A 22724-nucleotide genomic window follows, 5' to 3' on the forward strand; every position below is an offset into this window, starting at 1 on the left:
CTTACCTGCTCCCCCTTCCGGCGCGGGTCATCAGGTGAATGCTCTCCCGGGCCGCAGCGGGATTAGTGCGCGTGCGCGCAGGTGAGCGTCCCGCCCCCAAGCTTGGCCACCTGCCGTCGAAACTTGTGGATTGTTGCCCTCGGGTCGCTCCGGGGCGGGGACGCGCAACCAAGCCATGGAACAGACGTCGGGGACTCGCGAGTCCCGGGCCCGGCCGAGAGAGCGGGACCCAGACCGGCATCCCCGCCCGGAACGAGACCGCCACCCCGAGAGACAGCGGGACAGAGCCGGGGACCGGCACAGGGAGAGAAACGGGGGCGGGCGGAGGGACGGGGACCGGGACAGGGAGAGGAACCGGGAACCTCGCCAGGACAGGCCCAGGGCCGGGGACCATCGCGGCGGCGAACAAAGAGTTTGGGAAAACTCCCGCCAGAGTCGGACGCGGGACGGACCCCGGCGGCCGACCTGGGACGCGGCCCCGCCCCCCTGGCCCGCGACGTTGGAAACCCCGGAGCCACCGCCCCTGCGGAAGGAGGGCCTCGGACGCCGAGGACCCGAAAGGTGAGGTGGGGCTGCGGGGGCCCTGGATCTCGGCCCTGAGGAAGCCTGGGTCTGAGGCCCGCCTGCGGTCCCGACTACTTGTCCTAGGAAGCGGGTTTAGAGAAAGTGCCATTCTTCCCGTTTGAGCTTTTAGAGGTGAGGAAATGGCAACCCACTCCAGTGTTCTTGCCTGGAGAATCCCAGGGACGGGGGAGCCTCGTGGGCTGCCGTCTATGGGGTCGCACAGAGTCAGACATGACTGAAGCGACTTAGCAGCAAGGAGGGAAGGAAGACTTGACAGTGCCCACCACCACACCCTCTCCCCTCCCCCGCACACACACTTCTTGACCTGAACCCGGTTAACAAAGCAGAGACCCACTACCCTTTTCCACTCCCCGCCGCCCCACTCCCCGTTGAAAGTGGAAGGGCCGGTAAAGAAGGTAAAGAAGAAAGGATTGCAGGACCAGAAGGGGAAGGAGTAGGAAGGAGATTAAGTGGGTGGGGTTAATCTGAGGCTCCTCCCTGATACAACCCCCACCCCCCACCACACACACACACAGTCACAGGACTGCCCCCTTGAGGCTTCAGACCCTTGTCCTGTTTTCCAAAACCAGGCCTCCCCGTTCCCTGGAGGTCCAGGCCTAATAAAGTCAGTCCAGTGAAAAGTTAATACCTTAATGTGTAACCCTTTCCAGGGCTATACGCATTTCAAAACCAGACAGCTGGGAGAAGCTAGACTTTTAGCCAAAGAACTGAATGAACTAAAACTCTGCACAGAAGAGCAGAGATTTCCCACATCTTTGTCAGTGAGGTCCTTCTGGGCAGCTTCATTCAAATCCCATGATTGTCTCAGACCTCACCTTCCTGAATGAACAAATTTTGCCATCCCTATCTTTAGAACAGAGTTCCCACAAGGCCTGTGGAGTGACAGCATCATGATGTTTTAGAAGACTTGGTAAGCTGGGAGAGAGGGTTAGGATGGAAGGAAGGAAGGAAAGGCAGTATTCCCAGGCCCCACTCTTTCTCTAGGGAAGTGGTCCTTTTCCCATTGCATGTTCTAACTCCACAAATATTACTGAAAGCCCAGATTAGATGCCAGGAGACAGGCAGGTACTAGAGTGATGATTACCTACTGTTTTTTGCCCTCATCCCTAGGAGGAGTCCAGGCTCCTGTCTGCTATGGGACTTGGAGGCTTTAGCCCAGTCTCTCTCCCAGTTGTGTCCACAAAGCGGGAAAGCTACTATCCTGAGTTTATGTTAAATTATCTAGAACTAATTAGCCAAGGTGTAACAAAGGATGTGCCCTGTTACAGTCACAGGCACTGGTCATTGTTTCCCTACCTAAAGCCAAACTGCGCTGCAACTGCCTGACCTAGGAGACGGAGAAGGCAATGGCACCCCACTCCAGTGCTCTTGCCTGGAAAATCCCATGGGCGGAGGAGCCTGGTGGGCTGCAGTGCATGGGGTCACTAAGAATCGGACAGGACTGAGCGACTTCACTTTCACTTTTCACTGTCATGCATTGGAGAAGGAAATGGCAACCCACTCCAGTGTTCTTGCCTGGAGAATCCCAGGGACAGTGGAGCCTAGTGGGCTGCCGTCCGTGGGGTCACACAGAGTCGGACACGACTGACGCAACTTAGCAGCAGCAGCAGCAGACCTAGGAGAAGCCACAACTTCTTTTTTTAATTTCCTTTTAAAATGGTGTCCTGGGCTCCCTGACCACCACAACCACCACTACCCCTACTAGCCCCAAAGCTAGTGAAGGGAATACTTTTGCTGCTTTTGTTCACAGATAGTTGGTGGTTTAAAATCAAAAGCCATTTATTTGACTCTGCTCCACATAACAAGCATGTATTTAATGGATGGGAGGCAGGGCCAGGAACTACAGAGGTCTACTCAGGATGTCCATAGGACACTGACAAGTAAATAGCCCAATTTGCAGCACATGTGAAATGTGCTGCTCCAGGAGAAACCGATTCAGAGAGAACTGAGCTGGAGCCCTGACTGGACTCTGGAATGTTTGCCGGAGGAGACAGACTCAAAGCTGAGTTCTGGAGAAGGAACTCCAGGCTGTCTCTCACGGTGACACGGTGATCTAGAGGCATGGGAATGCAGATCATCTTTTAGGGCAGGGAGAGGGGCAGTTCACTATGGCTGGGTCTGTAAAAGTGAGATTGTGAGTGGAGAGTGATGAACAAGGGCCCTCCGGCACTGTGCTTAAAGTTTGGACTTTATGGATTTGAACCCAAAAGGTACATGATGAGATCTGTGTTCTATAAGAATCCCTGGAGCCCGGGTAGTAGAATGCAGCCCCCACCATTCACCACAGAATCTTGGACAAAAGCCCAAGATGTGCTGGATAAAGTGATGGGGAAGGTTGGGAGTAGGGGATGAGGAGAAGGGGCAGAATAGAATATGCCAGGGCTGTCAGAAGAAGAGGGAGAGCTATGATGTACAAAGTTGTCTATACCACCAGAACCTAGAGAATTACTGCTGATTCACCTCTTTTCAAAGTAACAAGGGAAGGAAGAGAATCCCAGCCTGGACATCAGTCTTTTGAATGCAAACTAGTATTGAAGAGAGCCCATCCTCAATGAACTGAAAAGCTCCCCCAAGTGGTTCCCAGCTACCTGTTCAATAGCCACCCTCCCTTTTCCCCAGCAGGCCAACAAGCCAGCATGAGAGGTGGGGCTCAGAATTACTGGGATAAGTGATGTACTTAGCAGAATTGGGCCAAGTGTTTGAACACCCTTTGGAACCACTAAGCCAGAAAATTCTCTGGAGTATGAAAACTGTGGCAGATTTTCTGTTCTGTGCATTCTTTAACCTCTGGGCCCAGCATGAGGTGTCCAGAGTTCTAATACTGAACAAACTATTGAATTTGAAGCCTGCTAATGGCCATGTATGTGTTTGGTTATAGTGAACCCACTTCAGGGAGATACCCACTCTCGAACCCCCGGCCTGGACTACAGGAAGTGGTATATTACCAGTCAGAGGCTGAAGGGCTCCTGGAATGCCACAAGTGCAGATACCTGTGCACCGGGAGAGGTGAGCCATTTTGAAGGCAGACCATTTACTTACCTTTGGTGGTGGTCCTGGAAGGGGTCCAAGCTGGTGGGGCAAAAATTCAAGCAGACCTCCCTTTTGGTTTCCTAGCATTTTTGTTTTCATACCCGCATGAGGATCACATGTTTTAAAAAAACAAAAAACAGGTGGCCGGGTTTCCCATGTTTCTTCTTGGACATGCCTAGGGGTGATGAGGCAGCCATGCCTGCAATGTTCAGGCTGCAGATGGACCTCCAGGCAGAGCCAGCTCTGAGATGCCAGCTGCCAGAGTGGGGCTCATCAGGCAAGGTGGTCAGAACTAGAGAGGGAAGATGACCTGGAGATGGCAGACAGGTTGAGCTCATGCCACAGGACAGGAGATCTGATGCCCAAACATGCCATCATGGCTTTTAAATGTTGTTGACTGAAACCCACAGTAAGAAATACACACACATCATGAACCAACTTCTATCCTGTTCTGTGTTATTAATAAACCAAAAAACACACTTAAGGGACTTCCCTGGTGGTCCACTGGCTAAGACTTCCACTCCCAGTACAAAGGACCTGGGTTCAAACCCTGGTCAGGGAACTAGATCCCATATGCTGCAACTAAGGGTTTGCATGCTGCAATAAAGACTGAAGATCCTGCGTGCCACAACTAAGACCCGGCACAGCCAAATAAATAAAGGTAAAATAAAATATTTTAAAAAAAAACATACTTCTTAGAATCCACAGTTTGAAGAACTGTGATTTTAAATAATATCATGTGTCAGCTCCAAATGTGGTTTTCCAGAGTTCCCATCCTAGCACCAGGCTTGGCCTTGCCAACAATGAAGAAAATCAGGTTTGTCAGGGTGAGTCCTTATGGCTCACATGATTTGGTGAGAAATTTACCTCAGCTGCCTATGATTAAGAGGGGAAAACTTCTCAGCCTGAGGGGGAGAAATCATGAAACTTACACCTGAAAGTATCCCTTGGAATGATTACAGTGAGATACACTGTTATAGGATTACGTAGAACTCTTATTGAAGAGCTCTAGGTAATCTGGGTACAAGAATCCTTACTCTAGTTTACATATGTTGGCACACCCCATTGCTTTTAATTCTCTCAACAACTCCTGAGGCTCAGAGAGGTACAGTAAGTTATACAAAGTCACACAGCTGTGAAGTGGAAGAGCTGGAATTGAAACTTAGAGCCTAACGCTAAGGCCTGATATGGTTTATGTGCTTGACCTTCTTTACTTGATGATATAAATAGTAGGAACAAGCCAGAGGCTGTTTAACAGGTTTCTTTCTAGAGGTATTCTTCTTTGGTGATTGATTTACCAAGAGAGAGGAGAGGGCCGAGCTTGAGGCCCCTGATTTAGCTTTGATTGCTTCTGGTTATTTGGCTTTGGGCCTAGAGGTTGGGTTTCTGAGTCAAGATAGTGAAAGGATGGCTCAGCAGTCAGAAGCTAACAAATGAGAGCTTATAAAGATCTCTGGACACACAGAGACCCGTATATACACACAACATTGTATTGTTTTGAGAGCAGCAGTCATTGAACACCAGGAACTTGTCTCAGCAGGAAAGGCACACCTGAGTAAAGGTCCCCTGAAGAATTTCAGCCTTGTCTTAGATCTTCTGTGACTTCTTTTCCTTATCGGTGAAATCACTTCCTCCTCCCCCGGCAAACGAGCAAAGAGGGGAGGCAGCTGTGGCTCTGACTTCTTAGGGAGACCCTGCAGTTTGGGCTGAGTCACCCTTAGGAAGTTCAGTGGAACACTGACAAAAAGAGATAAGCCCTGAATTCACGGTTTGGGGCAAGACTCCTCAGCTACCAAAATCTTTAAAGGCTGAGGATAAAGATCAGATAATAAGCAAGTACAAATATTACATGTGCATATCAGATCACTAGGAATCCTGTGTGTATAGGTTGTGCTATGGGTTTATTATTTGGAGGGATGATGAGGAGTTACAGGTTCCCTGGGAAGGAGATACATCACCTGCTCTCCTCCTGGCTCCCTCCGATTTGCATTTGGGGCAGCTTCTCCTTTCCCTTTTTGTCCCTTTCCTCTTCCTTTAGACCTCTGTTGCTTAAATCATAATGGAAAATATCATAAGAGGGAAATTAGGCCAGTATAACAAGGAAAGTGGGTGTGTGTGTTTTTAAATGTAATTTTTGCATTCAGCTTGCAGCCTTACTTGCAAACCATCCTTTAAAATTTAATTTCTCTCTCCAAATGTTATAATCTCTATAGTCAGTGGTGGTGTCTGTCATTCAGAGCCTAGAGGTTTAGTTCTGAGATGGCTTCTTACTGCCTATGGAATTGACTTGTGACCATGCTGAAAAGGTTCAGGGGGACAGTTGTGGAGATTTTGCTCCTCAACTTGCTTTCTCAGTACCCCATTACCCTTGCATTCTCAATATCCTTACCCAGTGCTTATGGGACTGAGCCTATGTCAAGATTTCAAACCATGGCTAACTCAAAGAGTGTTAACTCATTAACAGATCTGAAATATTCAGCCAGAATCAGAGGAATGAATGACCTGAAGTGCATAACTGCTGCTTAAGAGAGAGGTGCTGACTCAGTGAGCCAGATCCTTTAAGGGGCAAGTAAGGCCTAGAGAGGCTCTGGGCTTTTATTTTTAAAAACGTATTACCAGACATCTCCCCTATCCCTGGTCATTGTTTTCTGGTTCTATTTAAAGCTACAACAGGAATGAGTTTGTGGAGCCTCTCCAAACTCTATTAGGAAATACATAGCATATATCTGCTCCCATATAGCAACACACTGCGAAAAGCCTAAATATCCTTTACATCGCAATTATTTAAATTCATCATGGCATCCTATAATCCTTTAATAATATATTTATATTTGCTATGGTAGAAAAACTGTTCACACTATATTAAGTGAAAAAATGGGTTATATAATAGTAGAGAGAAGAGAACCCTATTCTTACTTAAAAACAAATAAACAGCAAAAATTATGCACATGTGGCAGGGAAGTCCAAAAGAAAAAAATGGTAACAGTGGCTTCTCCAGTTTTATTGATTGGACTTTAGATCATTTTTATATTTCTGTTTCATCTAGATTTTCTTTCTTTCTTTTTTTTACCATCCTTGTGTGTTACTTTTATAATTAAATAAAACAGTAATGTCATTTGCATTTTGGAGGGGGAATGGCAGAGTGTAAACATAATACTTGAGAGTGCTTGGTTTCACTTAGCGAATGTGCAAGTGTAGCACACCTTCATGCTTAGACCACCTGGTGTTTGCTGTTCAGCTGACTCTTTGGGACCCCATGGACTATAGACCAGCAGGCTCCTCTGTCCATGGGATTTTCCAGGCAAGAATATTGGAGTGGGTTGCCACATCCTTCTCCAGGAGCTCTTCCCAACTTCCAGGGATCAAACTCATGTCTCCTGCACTGGCAGGCAGATTCTTTACCACTGAGCCACCAGGGAAACCCTAGACCAACTGGACCCAGGCCCAAAATCTGGTTCTGAAAAAGCCAGGGAGATGCAACAGCCTGATCCTATAGTCATCTGACCCATAGAACCATGCCAGCACATACAACTCCCAGCTTTGTATTATGAAGAGAAAAAGAAGCCATACACAAAAGAGCACATAACTGTATGATTCCATTTGCATGAAATTCGAGAAAGACAAACCTAGTTTCTAATGGCAGAGAGCAGATCAGTGGTGGCCTGAGGAGGAGGGCGAGGTATTGACCCCAAAGGGTTTTAGGGAACTTTCTGGAAGGATGAAAACAGTCTATATCTTGATTATGATTACATGGCATACACATTTGTCAGACTCTATCAAGCTGTGGGCTTAATGTGGGTCATTTTGTTGTATATAAGGTATATCACAATAAAACTGACTTTAAGGAAAGCAGCCAGGTTTGGTAGAAAAGCTGGAGCTCTTTGATTGTCCAGCCAAGGATCCTGAAAAAATCCAGCTCTGGGAAAGTATCACAGCCCAGATTTGCTCTTTGAAAGTGAAAGTGCTAGTGGCTCAGTCATGTCTGGCTCTTTGCGATGCCATGGACTGTAGCCCACCAGGCTCCTCTGTCCATGGGATTCTCCAGGCAAGAATACTGGAGTGGGTTGCCATGCCCTCCTCCAGGGCATCTTCCCAACTCAGGGATCAAAGCCAGGTCTCCTGAATTGCAGGCAGATTCTTTACCATCTGAGCTACTACTTCTTGAATTAAAGTCTAAGAACATTAAGTTATGTTTTACTGTTTAATTATATTTCAGTAATTAATTAACTTAATCTTTCCTATCTCTGGTACTTGTGAACCGCAATTAATATTTTGATGGATAACTTCCATGCTTTTTTCTGACTTAATTATAATTTTTAAGCACTATGTTATAATCTTTTTCAAATGTGGAGAAGTTTCCTCTTCCAAACTGAAAGAAAGTCTCTCAGTTGTGTCTGACTCTTTGCAACTCCATGGACTATACAGTCCATGGAATTCTCCAGGCCAGAATACTGGAGTGGGTAGCCTTTGCCTTCTCCAGGGGACCTTCCCAACCCAGGGATCAAACCCAGGTCTCCCACATTGCAGGTGGATTCTTTACCACCTGAGCCACAAGGGAAGCCCAGGAATACTGGAATGGGTAGCCTATCCCTTCTCCAGCAGATCTTCCTGACCCAGGAATCAAACTGGGGTCTCCTGCATTGCAGGTGGATTCTTCACCAGCTGAGCCACAAGGGAAGCAAGTTGAAGATGGCCACAAAACATCTAAAGAGGACATAACTATTTTTTCAGCCTTTGTGGCAGGGCAGGGCTACGGCAGAGAATCTTCTTGCCTTCCATAAACAACACCTTTCTTCCTGCTCCCTGGCCTGACTTCTCCCCTCATCGTCCTGCAGCCACTTGGACCGGCTGCTTTGCTGTTTTTAGGGTTACCCTTTTCAGTCCAAAGTACCTCTGACATAATTTCTGGAGGCCACGGCTCCCTGCTACCATCTAGTGCTAATCCTGCAGCTTTGGCTGCTCAGGCCTTCCAAGGGGCAGAAGAAGGAGCTGGCTCTGGCATGAGCTGCCACGGGGAAGATAAGCCTTGAGGTGGAAGTCTTCAAGTGTAAAACAGCATCTCTCAAAATGGTAACACGCCCTTCTTTTGCAGCCTGCTGCCAAATGCTGGAGGTTCTCCTGAACTTGCTGATCCTGGCCTGCAGCTCTGTGTCTTACAGTTCCACGGGGGGCTTCACGGGCATCACCAGCCTGGGGGGAATTTACTACTACCAGTATGGAGGGGCTTACAGTGGTTTCAGTGGTGCTGACGGGGAGAAAGCGCAGCAGTTGGACATTCAGTTCTACCAGCTAAAGCTGCCCACGGTCACTGTGGCGATGGCCTGCAGCGGAGCCTTCATGGCCTTCTGCTGCCTCCTCCTCATCCTGGGCGTTCTGCGGGTGCCATGGCACTGCCCCCCATTGCTGGTGATTGAAGGTGTGCTGCACATGCTTATTGCCGGGGCATACATCCCGGCCTTGTACTTCTATTTCCACAACCTCTCGGCTGCCTACGCCTCTCCCGTGTGCAAGGAGAGGGAGGCGCTGTACCAGAGCAAAGGATACAGTGGCTTCAGCTGCAGTTTCCATGGGGGAGACATTGGTGCTGGAATCTTTGCTGCCCTGGGCATTGGGGTCTTTGCAGTGGGGGCCGCGCTGGCCATCAGGGGTTACCAAAAGGTCAGAAAGCTGAAGGAGAAGCCTGCAGAAATGTTGGCGTTTTAGGCTTTTTAAAACATTCTGCCAAACTTGGGTGATGGAAGTTACTCTGAACTACCGTCTTCCGTGGAATGCTTTGTTGTAGAACTTGCCAGCCCTCAGGAGGTAAACAGTCCAGCTTTGGTTTGCTGGGCTGAATTCCAGGGTACTTGAAACAGCACCACTTGATGTAATAAACCCTGGTTCTGGAGCTCTCTGTTGGTGAGGGACTGACCAAAATGACTTTAAAAAACAAAGATGAAAATAAAACAATAAAAACACACCAAAACCAGAGCCTAGGAGCCACAAGGAAAAGGCATGTGCTGTGGCAAAATGCACTCTTGATTGAATAAAGGCAGATAACCAAGGGTACTTGAAGAACCTTATCCTCAATGTGCATGAAAAGCCACATAGACATGAAAAAACATTTCAGCCTTAAGTCCTCTAAACACAGCTGTCTCAAGCAGATTAGCCTCAAACTTTTTCCTCACTGAACTCTAGGTTCTTCACTTCCTTAATGCTCTGGGTGAGGGCGGGTGGGGATACTGGGGAGACCACTTCTGTGAGATTTAAGTTGGAGGAGACGTGGGCTGAAGAAGGAGGAATCAGATTATTTTACTGGGTTGCAAAAGAGGTTTTCTAACAAGCCCCCTTACAATGGCCTTGAAAGCTCAATATGTTTTTTGTACCTCTTGTAAATGTACCATTGTACAACAGATTCAACTCGACAACCAGAATTTAGGATCCATCCAGAATCAAAGAATGTAAAATCTTTCCCAGCAGAAGAATGCTACTTTTGGCCAGACAACCTCATGGGTTCTTACTGCATGTTAAATTAGGACTTATAGCCCATTATAATATATTCTTGGTACAAGTGAATATGTTCTTTGCTTTATGTGACACCAATAAAAATCCAAAGAAAAAATTTTGATTTGGAGGTGATGGTTCTCTTTACATTTATAATATTATTTCCTTACTTGGCACATTTAAAAGGTGAGTTCCATTTGGGTTTACAAAAGGAAATACATATATTTGCTTGTATATGATTAGAAAGCTTCTTGAAGAATATATAAGAAAGTATTAACAGTATTTGCTTTTGGAGAAGAGTTTTAATTTGATTAGCCACAAAAGCAGCCTCACCCAAAAAAGATGCTATTTTACAACAAAAATCTATTTGTTTCAGGTTTCATTTCCCTCTACAGCTTATCCCTAACTGCTGGCTCTAGTGGTGGTTGTGGTTTAATTACTAAATCCTGTCCAATTCATGGCTACTCCATGGACTGTAGCCCACCAGGCTCCTAGTAGGCCACCCTTTTCTTTTCTCCTGATGTCTGAATCTTTCTGCACTAACCGCATGCTTGGAGATACTTGAACCTGTTCATTGTTTTCAGCAAAGCCAGGTAGGCCAGTGCTCTGAGTAATACCCAGTGGCCATATTTCTTCATCATTGGACCCGGCAACAGACCGTTATTCCTCTTGCTTGTTGTAGTCAATGGAGTGATTGACAAGATCCAGATATAGTCCATTCCAGGCTGGCAGATATGTGCTCTGTGTATTATGACTTCTCTGTCCCAGAAGGAGAGGTTCAGGCTGCCCACATCTTGTATTAACACAGCATTCCTGCTTCCCTTCAGAGGGTGAGAGATTAATTGCATGCAGAAGGAAAACCAAGGCAGAGAAAGGTATGGTTAGGGGAGATAGCTACTCTCCATGAATTAGAATGATCTCTGGGTCAGTTCGCTGTAGGGAGAGAGAAGCCAGTAGTTTATGGTGCCTGGGGTAGGAGTATGCAGTTCTGGCCTGATGTTATTTTCAGATTTAAATTAGAGGAATGTAGCTTCTCAGCTCTCAGAGTCCTTAATTATTGCTACTTCTGTCCTGTGGACCTCCTTGGAATTTGTGTGGGCCCAGCAGGAGATAGAATCAGCAAGCCCAGTAGCTGTTGCCTAAGTACTGTAGACACACTGGTGTTTAGCTGCTCAGTTTATAAACACTGTGGTACCCCTTTGTGTATTAGAGGGTTTTTCTGATTTCTGGAATTCATGCTTTTCATAAGCTTGTCCCATTTCCTAAATTACTCTTACTAATCCTCTTTCATTTTATAAATGTTACTGGGTAGCATCACCATCCACTTGCATAACATTTTACGATTTTCCAGGTATTTTCACATACTTGCTTTCATCTGAGCCTCACCCCAGCCCTGTGGGATAAGACAGACAAAAGAAGGCATTACCTTCATTTATTTGTCAGATGAAGTATCTGAGGCTTAGAGCCAATGAGGGGCACAGTCACAAGGCAGCAAAGAGCGGGGAAGTGAGCCGGCACTCCCACTCTAAGTTCTTATGCCTCCTCTTTGTTTTCATCCCTGACACCTGAGGGAACCACAGGAGACCTTCTCCCAGGAATATACCTCACGAGAGGCTGAGGTCCCCTTCAAGGAGAAGTGAAAGGTGACTCTGGACAAGACAACGTTTATCTCCATTCACCTGCTGGTGTCTCCTGCCTCGTGGTATTTGTGGGTTCCTTAAACTTGGAAGAACCCCCCAGGTGAACAGGCTAGGTATCCAGCAATAGGATCCTGGTTGAGTAGATTGGTCCACCCACAGGTGGGGTTGGAGGCCACGTCACAGGGCATGGGGACCCTGTCGGAGCTGATCTGAAAACATCTGTAGGAATGAGTGAAAAAAGCACGATGCAGAGCAGTGTGTGTGGTGTCCCAATGACACTCGCAGGGGAAGGTGGGGGGATGAAATTCAGACTTGAATGTTTTTATTTGCATAAAGGAATGCTGGAAAGTTGTATTAGAAAACACTGAAAGTGGTTGGGGGTAGAAAACGGTGGACAGTGACATGGGTGAATTTTTTTTCAGTTTACAACCTTTTATGTCACTTCTATTATTTTAAAACCTTAAAATTTGAAATAATTATACATTCACGGAACACTGCTAATACAGCACAGTACTGCACTGCATGGCATGAACTCGGTTTATCCCAATGGTGACTGTAGTACAGTATCACAACCAGGAAACTGCTAATCTTCAGAGCTTTTGTTTAGGATTTGACCAGTTTTATATGCGCTCGAATCTGTGTGAGTGTAGGTCTCTGAGGTTTTATCGCACGTGCAGATTCGTGTGAGCACCACCACAGTCAGTTGCAGAACTACCCCATCATCAGGCGTCTCTCTGGCTCCCCCACTCACAGTCCCACCCCTCCCGTCCCCCACCCCCACTCATCCCCATCCTCCGACAACCATGAATCTGTTCTCATTTTGAGACTGTTATGTAAATGGAATCATACAGTATGTAACCTTTAGAGTATGGCTTTTTCTTTTTTCCACTCATTATGAATCCCTTGAGATCCATCCGAGCTGTTCTGAGTATCAACTGCTCGTTCCTTTTCACCGCTGAGTAGAGTTTCCCCTTGGGAGGGCTGTACCAGCTTGTTTAACTGTTCGCCCATTGAGGGCATTTGGGTTTGCTCTGACATCCATGTACATGTTTTTGTGTAGACCTAGGTTTTCATTTCTTTAGGATGAATGCTCAGGGGTACAGGTTGCAAAGTCACATGGTTAAGTGTATGTGTAGTTTGCCAAAACTTTTTCCACAGTGGCATTTTGATTTTTCAAACACAAGTGCTAAAACAAAATAAAAAACGGGGACTTCCCTGGAGGTCCAGTGGTTAAGACTCCGTGCTTCCACTGTAGGAGGCATGGATTTGATCTCTAGTCAGGAAAGTTCTACATGCCACATGGTGTAGCCAAAAAGAAAGCACCCACCCCCCCAAGATGAACCAAAAAACCCCCCAAAACCAAGGATGTTAATGTTGAATCTGTGTCCTCACAATCAGCTCACCGATGTTATTTCTCTTGTCTGACCTAGGGAGTTTTCCTGGGTGAGTGATCAGCGCTAAATCCCCCATCTCTCTCCTCCTAGGTGTGATACAGATAGTGGAGGTGATACTGAATGGGATGGTTCTCATGTGTATCGTGGCCTCCTACTTTGTCCTGGCCGGATTCAGCGCCAGCTTTGCCAGCGGCGGCGGCTTTGGGAACAACTATTACTCGCCATTTGAGGGCACCGAGCTGGAGCAGGTTCGGCAGCTGGACCAGCAGTACACAATCCTCCGGGCACCCCTGATATACGGCGGCGTGGCTGTTTCTCTGGGGCTCGGTGTCCTCACCTTGGGTGTTTTACTCCAAGGAGCCAAAAGTCTACACAAACTGCCGGGGAAGTGGCTCCTCCTGGAGGCTGCCTTCAGCCTCCTGGCAGCAGTGGGCTACTGCGTGGGCATCAGCATTTACCTCCACGCAGCCTTGCAGATCAATGCCACAGACACTTGCAGGACAAGAGAGAGGGTCTATGCCCGCAAGGGTCTCACCTGGATGAACTGCCAGCTGGCAGGCACTGATGGAGCAGCTGCCACCTTTGCTTGTCTTCTGGTGGTGATGTATGGCGCCAGCGTGGTGCTGGCCCTGCGGAGCTACCGAGAACAGAAGCAGTACAAGGACAGCCAGGAACAGCAGAGAAATTACAATGATGCACCAGAATACGTGTGGTCTGGAGTACTCTGAGATCCACTGGAACCTAAAGTCAACCCATCTTGTTTCTCTCAAAAAGATGGGTCCATTAAAATCACACTTTACACGGATGTGGTTTTCACATATTTGATTTCATACATGCTCCCTCTGGAACCAATACAAAGCTAGATGATCGTCCCATTTTTCTATCCATGACTTTGTTGGCTGAGAGCGTGCAAAAAATACCTCTACCTTTACTACAAAGAGAAACATTAGGAAGTCTGCATATATGCTTATGGTTTGGCTTTCTTGCCAAATGGTAAGGTAATAATAATAGCTTAAATATTAGCCAGAGGAATTCTGAAAGATGAAAATAACACGTCAGGCAGTAGCAGGCAGTAGAAGTATCTTGCCTGTCTGAACTAAAGTCATTAAGAAAAACATGCCATTTCCCCCTGTATATGATCCCAGGGGAGTGATTTTAAAGCCTTTGTGTGGTTAGATTTCAAACGAGTAATTCCATTCTGACTCTCTCCCTAGAAGAAAAATCTCCTGCCCCCTAGATAAGATAGTGTGCCATGACCCCCAGAAGCCTTCCTCTATTAGAGATGGGGGGCTGGATCCCTGATACCTGAAGGCAAGTGCTTTTAGCATGCATGGTCCTCCTCAGGATTCCTGTGTTAGGGCTCAGAGAAGATGGTTTTTGCTACCTTTCCAGGTTAGTTTCTTTCTAAAGTTATTTGATTGGAATTCACTTTCCTGGAAGATTTTATCATTTCCTGAAATATGAGGCCTCCAAACAGTGAGAAATAATTCATAAACTTCTTAAAACATGTTATACAGCTGAATGCAAAGATAAAGCAGATGATTTTCCTGGAATATACAGGTATATTGGAGGCATCTTTATTTCTGCATCCCTTCCACTGCCCTACAGATTAGGCCTTCAAAGGTTAATTATCAATTCTTCATGATCCTGAATTGTTTCCATAATGTAACAATTCATTAACACAGAATCTCAAAAATAAAGTTCTTTTGATAATTTTAATCTAAAGTTTTATAGCTGTTCTTATACTTTACAACTAGTCTCAGATATTCAGTTCGTGTGGGATGCAACTAGAAATGTTATTATGTAGTTTTTTTTCTAGTTGCCATCTTTTTTCCTAACTTATTTTCATGAGATTAAATAAATTCAAACCGAATTTTTAGTACATTTCTAAAAACAGAAAGTTTGACATAAATCTCAGACTGTCTATACAGTTCGAAATCAGCCAACATAAGCCTGTTTCAACATATGCCAAAATGACCATGAAAACAACTGTCAACATCATCTCCTCTGACATGGTTGGACATTTTTACTCTGCATGTTTGCTAGCTCTTCTCCCTGGAATATACCATCTTTCCTCTCACCTCTTAAATCCGTCCTACTCTTAATTCTTGTAAAACCTATCCCAGGCGAAGGATCAAAACTAAACCTCGTACAGAAACGGGGGGAAAAAATCTAGATTATACTTTTACAAAAAGTAAAGCTTGGAGGAAAACAATCAACTAGAAGTCCACACTGTGACCTTAAAATACAAACACCTATGCCACAGAATGAAGCTTCCGCTCCACCACCTTAGCCCAAGGCAATGGCTGGAGTCCCTGGCAGTTTTCACTGAGTGGTAAGACAGGTTTAACAGCAGCAAAAATCAAACAACCCATTTCCTACCCCAAGCACCCCCCACCCCCCACCAGAACTTCCGAACACACACTATTCTCACCTAGGATTTATCCCCTCAACTATGTCCTGAGTAGATCTGTGCCATGTCTGGGTCAGGGGCTTGGGAATATGAGGACTTTTGCCTCTGTGACCCCCATATGATGCCCAGGCCCAGCTATACAGCATCAATTCAGCTCCTCTCATCACTACAGTAACACTCCACCACATTCAAAATGCCTTAGCCAAACTTGCCTTACTATCACTTGTCAGGTCAGTCAGTCAAGGTTTCTTACACTTCACAGATGAGACGAAGGCTCAGGAAGGCTTAAGTGGCTCACCCAATGGTTGACATTTCATTGTCACGACTGCTCAGTGCCAGGTCCAGTGCTGACCTAAGAAGTATTTGTTGGCATCATCTCATTTTAACTCAGCTGATGAGACTCTTATTTCCATTTAACATCGAGAAAAAAACTGTGCCTAGGGAGATGAACTTGCCTTAAGTTAAATCTTTTTTAAGTAGCAGAGGCAAAACTTAGACCCCGTGGATTACACACTGAAATGTGTTCCGAGTGACTTGTGTTCTTGTGTTTGATGTACCAGGGAAATTATGTCACATTAAGTACTTATGCCACCCTGGAATAGGTGGGTTTGTGTGTCATGGAACTGAGGTATGAAAGCAGATGGCGGCGTTGGGCCCAGCACATTGGGAGGTGTAATAAATTCTGCTAAATGAGGAGGAAACCTGCAAAATTATTTCAACTGGGTCTTTATCTGGAGTGAGAGGTAGCTAATCTTACCTGGACATCCAGAAATTATGGGAGACAACCAATAGGGAGAGGGAAGGGAAACAATTTAGAGGCTTACCTAGATCAGAGGTATTGTGAGCCAAAACCCACAGCCTTAAAGTCTAACACCAAAGCCATTAGGACAGACATGATGGCCAGATTATCCACTTAGTTCCACTGTATCATCAGTAGCTCTGTGGTTTAAGAGGAGCTGTAGATTATTCACAAGTTGAGTTCCCTTTCATCAGCTAATAACCTGCATGGGAAAAAGGACCATGCTTCTTGTCTTTGGGATTTCTTTAAACATATAAACCAAGTCAGAATATAATATTTCTTAATGTAAAAAACTTTATTGCTATTTCAGCTTAAAAGGTGATCAAAAATATTTATTCTTGCCTTAACTCATAGCTTCATATTTGTCATGGAATGTGATTTCACTTATCTTCCCCTAAAGCAAGAAAAAGCAGAAAAATCCTAAAGGTGCTCTTGGTTAAGAAACTAATTCTACATACAAGTTAGAGAAAATTACAGTTTCATGCTAAAATAAAGTACCTATAAAATAACAGGTATTCCATTTTAAAACAAAGCCATGAAAAAGATATTCCATTTTATTTTATTTATTATTATTGTTATCGTTATTTTTATTTTTTTTACAAACAATAGATTTGCTGCAACATGCTCTGGCTCATATTATTGAATTAAAAAATTTAACACATTTCAAAAATATCAAAAATACACTATAATGAGTCTTAGGACTACAATACGACAATGATTGCACAAAACCATAAGATATGAACTCACTGTCTGGATGACCTCCACTGGCAACAGTGAGAGAAAACCCTATAGCGTCTGGGAGAAGTGCATGAAATTTAGAATACAAGGAGCTTATGTGTGATTGAATGGTCACCAAATGAGGGAAACAGAGCAGGATTTACTGTAGCTGCTTTTCTCAGTCTAGGAAGTGCTTACCCAACTATGGGGCAAAAGTCACTAACTGGAGAGAAAGATTAACTTGCCTCCATGAACGAGGGAGTCTGAGAGGCCCCGCCCAGAGGGAAGTAAAAAAGTGACACAAGACAGTTCTAGAGTGATGCTGCAGACATCACTGAATGGCTTGGAGACTATTTAATAATTGGTATGTTTATCGACAACAGCCAAGTGCTCCCTTGTGGAGGTCTCTTCATTAGTGATTATTGAGTAGACAGAGGAGGGGAGCCTGTGGCTTCCAAGTACCTGCTTTTGCTGAGAGCTGACATGGAAAGAAGGGCATCATCTGATATTCAGCAGATCAGCCAAATCTAACTGGCTCCATCTCCTAGAAAATAGCACTCGCTACAAACAATTAAAATAGCACCCAATGATTACCAAGCTGCTCGTGTTGGCTCTTCTATACATCAAGAAAATGAATTCATCAACTTATTGCACATACACTCTACAGTAGTATAAGAAAGCCCTCACTTGAATGAGGAGTAATAATTCAATGACTCTATGGTATCACGGTAGCTCTATGACATACTAGCATTCAAATTTTCAAATACATTTCCAATCCATCTGGATAAGAATAAAAATACCATGGCTGCCAAGACTTGTATAGTTTTCTTTCTTCCATGGGACTCCTGGACTACTCCCATAAGCAGGAGTGATGTTCTTTCAGAAACTCTCTTAAACAGCTCCATTAAATGGGAGGTACACACAGGGACCTGAGTATCGTGCAGAGCCCGGGACCTCTGGGCTAGAGATCAACAGGCCTCTGCCCACCTGGGGAACGTGTCCTCTGGGTAAAGTCCTGGGAAGCAGATTACATTCACCTGGAGACAGATTACTGGCTTTTACCACCTGACAACCTAATCAGCTCACACAGTAAGTGTAAATGACTTCATAGGTCAAGAGGGTTCTGTGTATTTTTGGTGATGGGCTATGGCCTTTTCATCCTCTGTTTTAACAAATAGCAATTATAGAGGGACATGAATCAAAGGAACTTACAAAAGAAAAGAGCAATCGGTTTTGGTACAGCCTATATTAAAGATTTTCATACAACCTAACGTTTCCTGAACATAAACCTGGGACATAAACATAAAAGAACACTGGGAATTTGAAGGTTCTTCTGATTACAAAGTAAATACATTTACTTTCAGTTAAGTAGTTTCATGACTGGGCTTTGTAGTGGTTCCAATTAGTGTAGGGTGGGAAACAAAGAGACAAGAAACAGTTCACAGATAAAGGACAATTTTAAAAAGACTATACTATTAAAGTGGTATCGTCCCAAAATAATTTTCATCACTATCATCTTGGGTTTTCCCTTCATTTTTCCTTCATTTTCCCCCCATTTTCCCATAAAAAAATAAGGCGGCAACACACTATTGTTCCCATCTTTCTTACAGCACCTGAACTTTGTATGAACCATATTATGTTCCTCACTTCAAATCAAGACCTGAGTTCTAAAATTTTTCAGTAGCTAACAAGTAGTTTGACACAGAAAAAAGTGTTCCTGACAATTTGGGAACTCAAATTCATATCTTAGAGAGGGTGAACACCAGACACTCATTGGTATGGTATCTTCCAAGAGTGTGTACCCCACTGACACATACACATGGGTACAGACCTCTGAGAAGATGAGGATACCTAACTATCTGTGGAGAGGTCACTGGTTTTCTACTACTGCTTCAGCAAAACTTAAAATAAAACCCCCAACATATGTATGTATAGATCAACCCTATCTTTAACATTTCATTTCTCATGAAACAGATTAAAAATGATTCTACTCTATTTTCAATTGTCAAAGTATTCTAAAAATTCAAAGCACATTCCCCACTGGGTAAAATTAAGCAATGTCAAAACTTTGTAGGAAAAGGCAATGGAACAGAAATATGGAAGGAACTGCATTTTGCTAGGCTTACATGGAATGTGCAAAAAAAAAAAAAAAAAAAAATCAGTAAACCAGGTTTTCTGTAAGCTTAGGATTTTCTCAATCAAGTTTTTCAGAACTTGAGCCCAGTACTGTGAAGCCATGTGAGGTGGATAAGCATTTTCAGAAGACTCTGTTAACCATTAAAAGTTGAAACTTCAACTCACTCCTCATGTTTTAGAAAACCATCTCTAGGCTTGAGAATGAGAGAAGGAACTTGTCTAACTGGAAGCTCTATCCATCCATCTGTGCTCATTCAGCCTCAGTCTGTTCAGAGTCATCTGCTGTAACTCAAGGTTACTTGGATGTGAGCAGCAGCATCAGCCTTGGGCCCTGCGTACTAGAAGGCTGACTGCCATCTCCACCTCATGTTATGGAAAGAGGCCAATCCCCAAATGCCTCTCTTGTGATCTTCTGGGAGATTCCTATCAGGTGTCGAATTTGTCAGTTATTCTCTTTTTGTGATTTGGGGAAGTAGTCTTGTTCCTCACCCCTTCCCCATCTTCATCCCCCAAAGAAGATCCTACTCCCCTGTTTCTCACGAACTTTCACAGTCTGACATCCAACAGTCCATTTCCCAGGGCCCTTCCTCGTACCCTCACAGCTGGCCCCAACTCCCGATGATCATCCTGCCTATGGACAAAGGATCTGGGCTGCCTCTAAGAAGACTGGCTCGAGCGCAGATTTGAAAATAAAAAGTTCACAGTCAGTGGAAAGTGCTCTCATTACATCACAAACATAAATTATCTGTTTGATTGGTTCTACATTTCCAATAAACATCATTTCAATAGGCTGTATTCTCGTAGAGAAGAAGGAAAAGCCATGTGACTAGACACATCACATCCCATCAGGTTGAGATAGAAAGTGATTTCTCTGTCACAGAGATCTATCAGCAGCAATCAGTAAAAGGAACCAATCTTCAGTTATTCCTCCACAGAAATAGTCCCTTTCCTGCCCAGGCAGGCAAATTCTCAAAATTATCCTAGGAGAGAAAGGGTTAACGGCAGGTGGCAAGACTGATACAGAGTAATGCCCACCTGCTCCCCAGGAACCTGGGGATCCCTATGCAGGTTAAACATGAAACTTAACACTGATGGTGTTGACTAGCTTATCCAGAGCAAGACCCTGACAGCTCTCACCATTTCCACCTCCGAGATCCAGCCCCCTCTCATCTGTGGTTGAGATACAGAGGCAGAACGCCCCTGGCAGGGTCCCCTACCCTACACCATGCAGCCTCGCGCGATGCCATGGCCCCTGGGGGAAGACTACAGTGCCGTGTCAAACTCCTCCGGGAGCTCGGTCCGATCCTCTTCACTGGGCTCAGGCTCGTGCCTGCTTTCCTGGTGGTGTTTCATTTGTTCCTTCACTTCTTCTTCTAGGTCACGAGGTATAACAAACTGGTCCTCCGGCTCCAGCTGAGTGGGGGCAGCAAAATAGCCGGTTTTCTTCTTGGGTGCTTCGGTGGCCACCTCGATGAGGTTCAGGCTGTCTTCCAGGGGTACAATAGAGCCATTGGAGAGCTTCTTTCCATAGAGACAGGAAGTGGAGGGAGACTTCTGTAACTCGGTCCGGTCTTTGCTCACTGGCAGAAGGATGCCACTGTTCACACTGTTCTGTCTTCGGATCCCAAATAACGATCCTCTAGAACGGTCCTCAGGGCACGGGGCAGGAGAATTCTCTGGAAGGGTGGGCGAGTTCTCAAGATCCCTCCCCCGACAGCAGTGGATATCTACTTCTACTTCCACCTTGCTGCCGTTTGTTATGACCCCTTCTACCGGCTGGTCATCATCACTGTCCAGGCCATTGTCAGACTGGTTACTCGAGAAAGTCGCACAAGAGGGCTGGCGCTGGAACACCCCCGAAGTAGGTGCTGGGTGGAGGCTGCAGCGCCTCTCTGGCCTCGGAAGCAAGCCAGCATCCAGGCCAACAGTGTTATGTTCATCAGAAGCAGTGGACCCCACCTCGCTACTCACTTCTGAAGTGGACATCTCGCTACTGAACTCAGAGGCAATACCACTACTGGAGGAAGGAGTGGTCGGCTTGGGTGGGTCTTTGATGATGGTGGTTGAAGCAAATCCCATAGGACCTGGGAGCGTGAGCCCATTCATTTCACAAGTACAGCCTTCCTCACCAATGTTCAAATAAACCACCATCGCCCCCACATTATCCTGACAACCATAGCTCTGGGATAATGTGCACAGCTTCTTGGCAGCTGCTAATGGGTCTTGCACATGGCGTACTGCGTTGACCGCTTCTGTATATGACAAGTGTTCCCACAACGCTTTGTTTCCCAGAATCAGCAGCTCATCCTGAATGGTGAGTGGAGTGGAAGATATGTGGGGCTTGGGGAGGATCCAAGGGTAGAGGTATGTACAGCCCAGGAGCCGGGTACAGCAGGTCACCCCATTCACTTTGTTGTCCTAGAGATAAGCAGAATGCAAACTTTGAGAAACAAGCAACAGTGACACACAATTTTACATCTTTCCAGATCACAACACTTAGGGCTCTACAACAGAATAGAGTTGACATGGTATATGGTTTTCTCCTAGAGTCTGTGCAATTTTAAGTGGATTTACAAGAAATAAATGTATAGAATTCCAAAAGGACAGAATATCAAATGGGTATTATACCACAAATAGTTGAGAGGACTGAGTTAAAACCAATAAAAATTAAGTGGTTAAAAGGCACCTCCATCTCAAAAGATATTTGCTCTAACATTAAGTATAGGCCTCAGCATGTTCTTAAATAGAGAAACATCTGTTAGGAAAATAATAAGCAAAACTATCATTAATTCTCCATCACTCATATTCTGGCAGGGGCCAAAACTCAGATGGGTCACTAAAAATGACTTCTCGTTTAAAAGCAGAGTTGGGGGATTTTTCTGGTGGTTCGGTGGTTAAGACTCCACACTACCAATCCAGGGGGCCCAGATTCGATCCCTGGTCAGGCAACTGGATCCCATATGCTGCAACTAAGACCCACCACAGCCAAATAAATAAATAGCAAAGGCAGAGTTGGGACTGAAAGTTGGGACTGAAGATATTAACTGGGTAAGAGAATCTTTATAGCTAAAGCACTGAATAATCCCTGAAGTTATTTGGCCTAGAAAAGGAAAGTCTGAATCCATGGCATAATTTACCTACTTTCTAAGGGTCGTATCAAGAATGATATAATTCTAAACTCAGAGGAAAAGGAATAACCCTGGTTGCAAGCTAGGCATGTTCATCTGCCAGATGCTTCATACTGATTTAAGAGAAAACCAAACAAAACCACCTAAGCCCTCAATATATTAATTTCATAGCTGTAGTCATTCTTTGGGTGAAAATCCCGGCACCTTTATTTATCAGAACTTGTCACAAACTCTAAAAATTTGTAATTTTATTTTCCTCATCTGTGAAATAAAAATAAAAGCACTTCTTTCATGGGGGTTATTGTGAAGGTTAAACAAAACAAAAAGTATAATACTTAAGCAGGTAACAAACAATACGTGTCTATAATTATAAAAATGTTTCCTACTTGTCTAGGACTC

General features: G+C 45.0%; 3 protein-coding genes across 6 annotated transcripts in view; 1 reads left to right on the plus strand and 2 right to left on the minus strand.

Annotated features, from left to right (window-relative positions):
* TAT (tyrosine aminotransferase) overlaps positions 1-62 on the minus strand; it is a 54040-nt gene extending 53978 nt beyond the window's left edge. Inside the window, exon 1 of the mRNA XM_070388051.1 lies at positions 6-62. The gene's annotated coding sequence lies outside the window, so the exon portion shown is untranslated. The remainder of the gene's footprint in view (positions 1-5) is intronic.
* On the plus strand, positions 30-18089 carry MARVELD3 (MARVEL domain containing 3). 2 transcript variants are annotated; one of them, XM_005899525.2, is made up of 3 exons: positions 30-561; positions 3464-3591; positions 13223-18089. In XM_005899525.2, exons 1-3 carry the CDS (start codon positions 176-178, stop codon positions 13858-13860), a joined length of 1152 nt encoding a protein of 383 aa, XP_005899587.1. In that variant the 5' UTR covers positions 30-175; the 3' UTR covers positions 13861-18089. The 2 variants fall into 2 exon arrangements, with proteins under 2 accessions (XP_005899587.1, XP_070244155.1); XM_070388054.1 differs by lacking the exon at positions 13223-18089 and adding an exon at positions 8708-10233.
* Positions 18090-18447: 358 nt separating this feature from the next.
* The window catches only part of PHLPP2 (PH domain and leucine rich repeat protein phosphatase 2), a 63350-nt gene continuing 59073 nt past the window's right edge, over positions 18448-22724 (minus strand). For all 3 annotated transcript variants that reach the window (XM_070388049.1, XM_070388048.1, XM_070388050.1), the window contains one exon: positions 18448-21615. In XM_070388049.1, coding sequence (XP_070244150.1) covers positions 20461-21615 — 1155 coding nt within the window. In that variant the 3' untranslated portion in view covers positions 18448-20460. The remainder of the gene's footprint in view (positions 21616-22724) is intronic.

This window comes from Bos mutus, chromosome 18, assembly GCF_027580195.1.
Source record: "Bos mutus isolate GX-2022 chromosome 18, NWIPB_WYAK_1.1, whole genome shotgun sequence".
Classification (NCBI taxonomy): Eukaryota; Metazoa; Chordata; class Mammalia; order Artiodactyla; family Bovidae; genus Bos; species Bos mutus.

Coding starts and splice junctions, on each gene's coding strand:
- MARVELD3 (XM_005899525.2), top strand. CDS start 176: ATGGAACAGACGTCGGGGACTCGCGAGTCCCGGGCCCGGCCGAGAGAG. Junction 562..3,463: donor GGACGCCGAGGACCCGAAAG/GTGAGGTGGGGC, acceptor GTTTGGTTATAG/TGAACCCACTTCAGGGAGAT. Junction 3,592..13,222: donor ATACCTGTGCACCGGGAGAG/GTGAGCCATTTT, acceptor CTCTCCTCCTAG/GTGTGATACAGATAGTGGAG.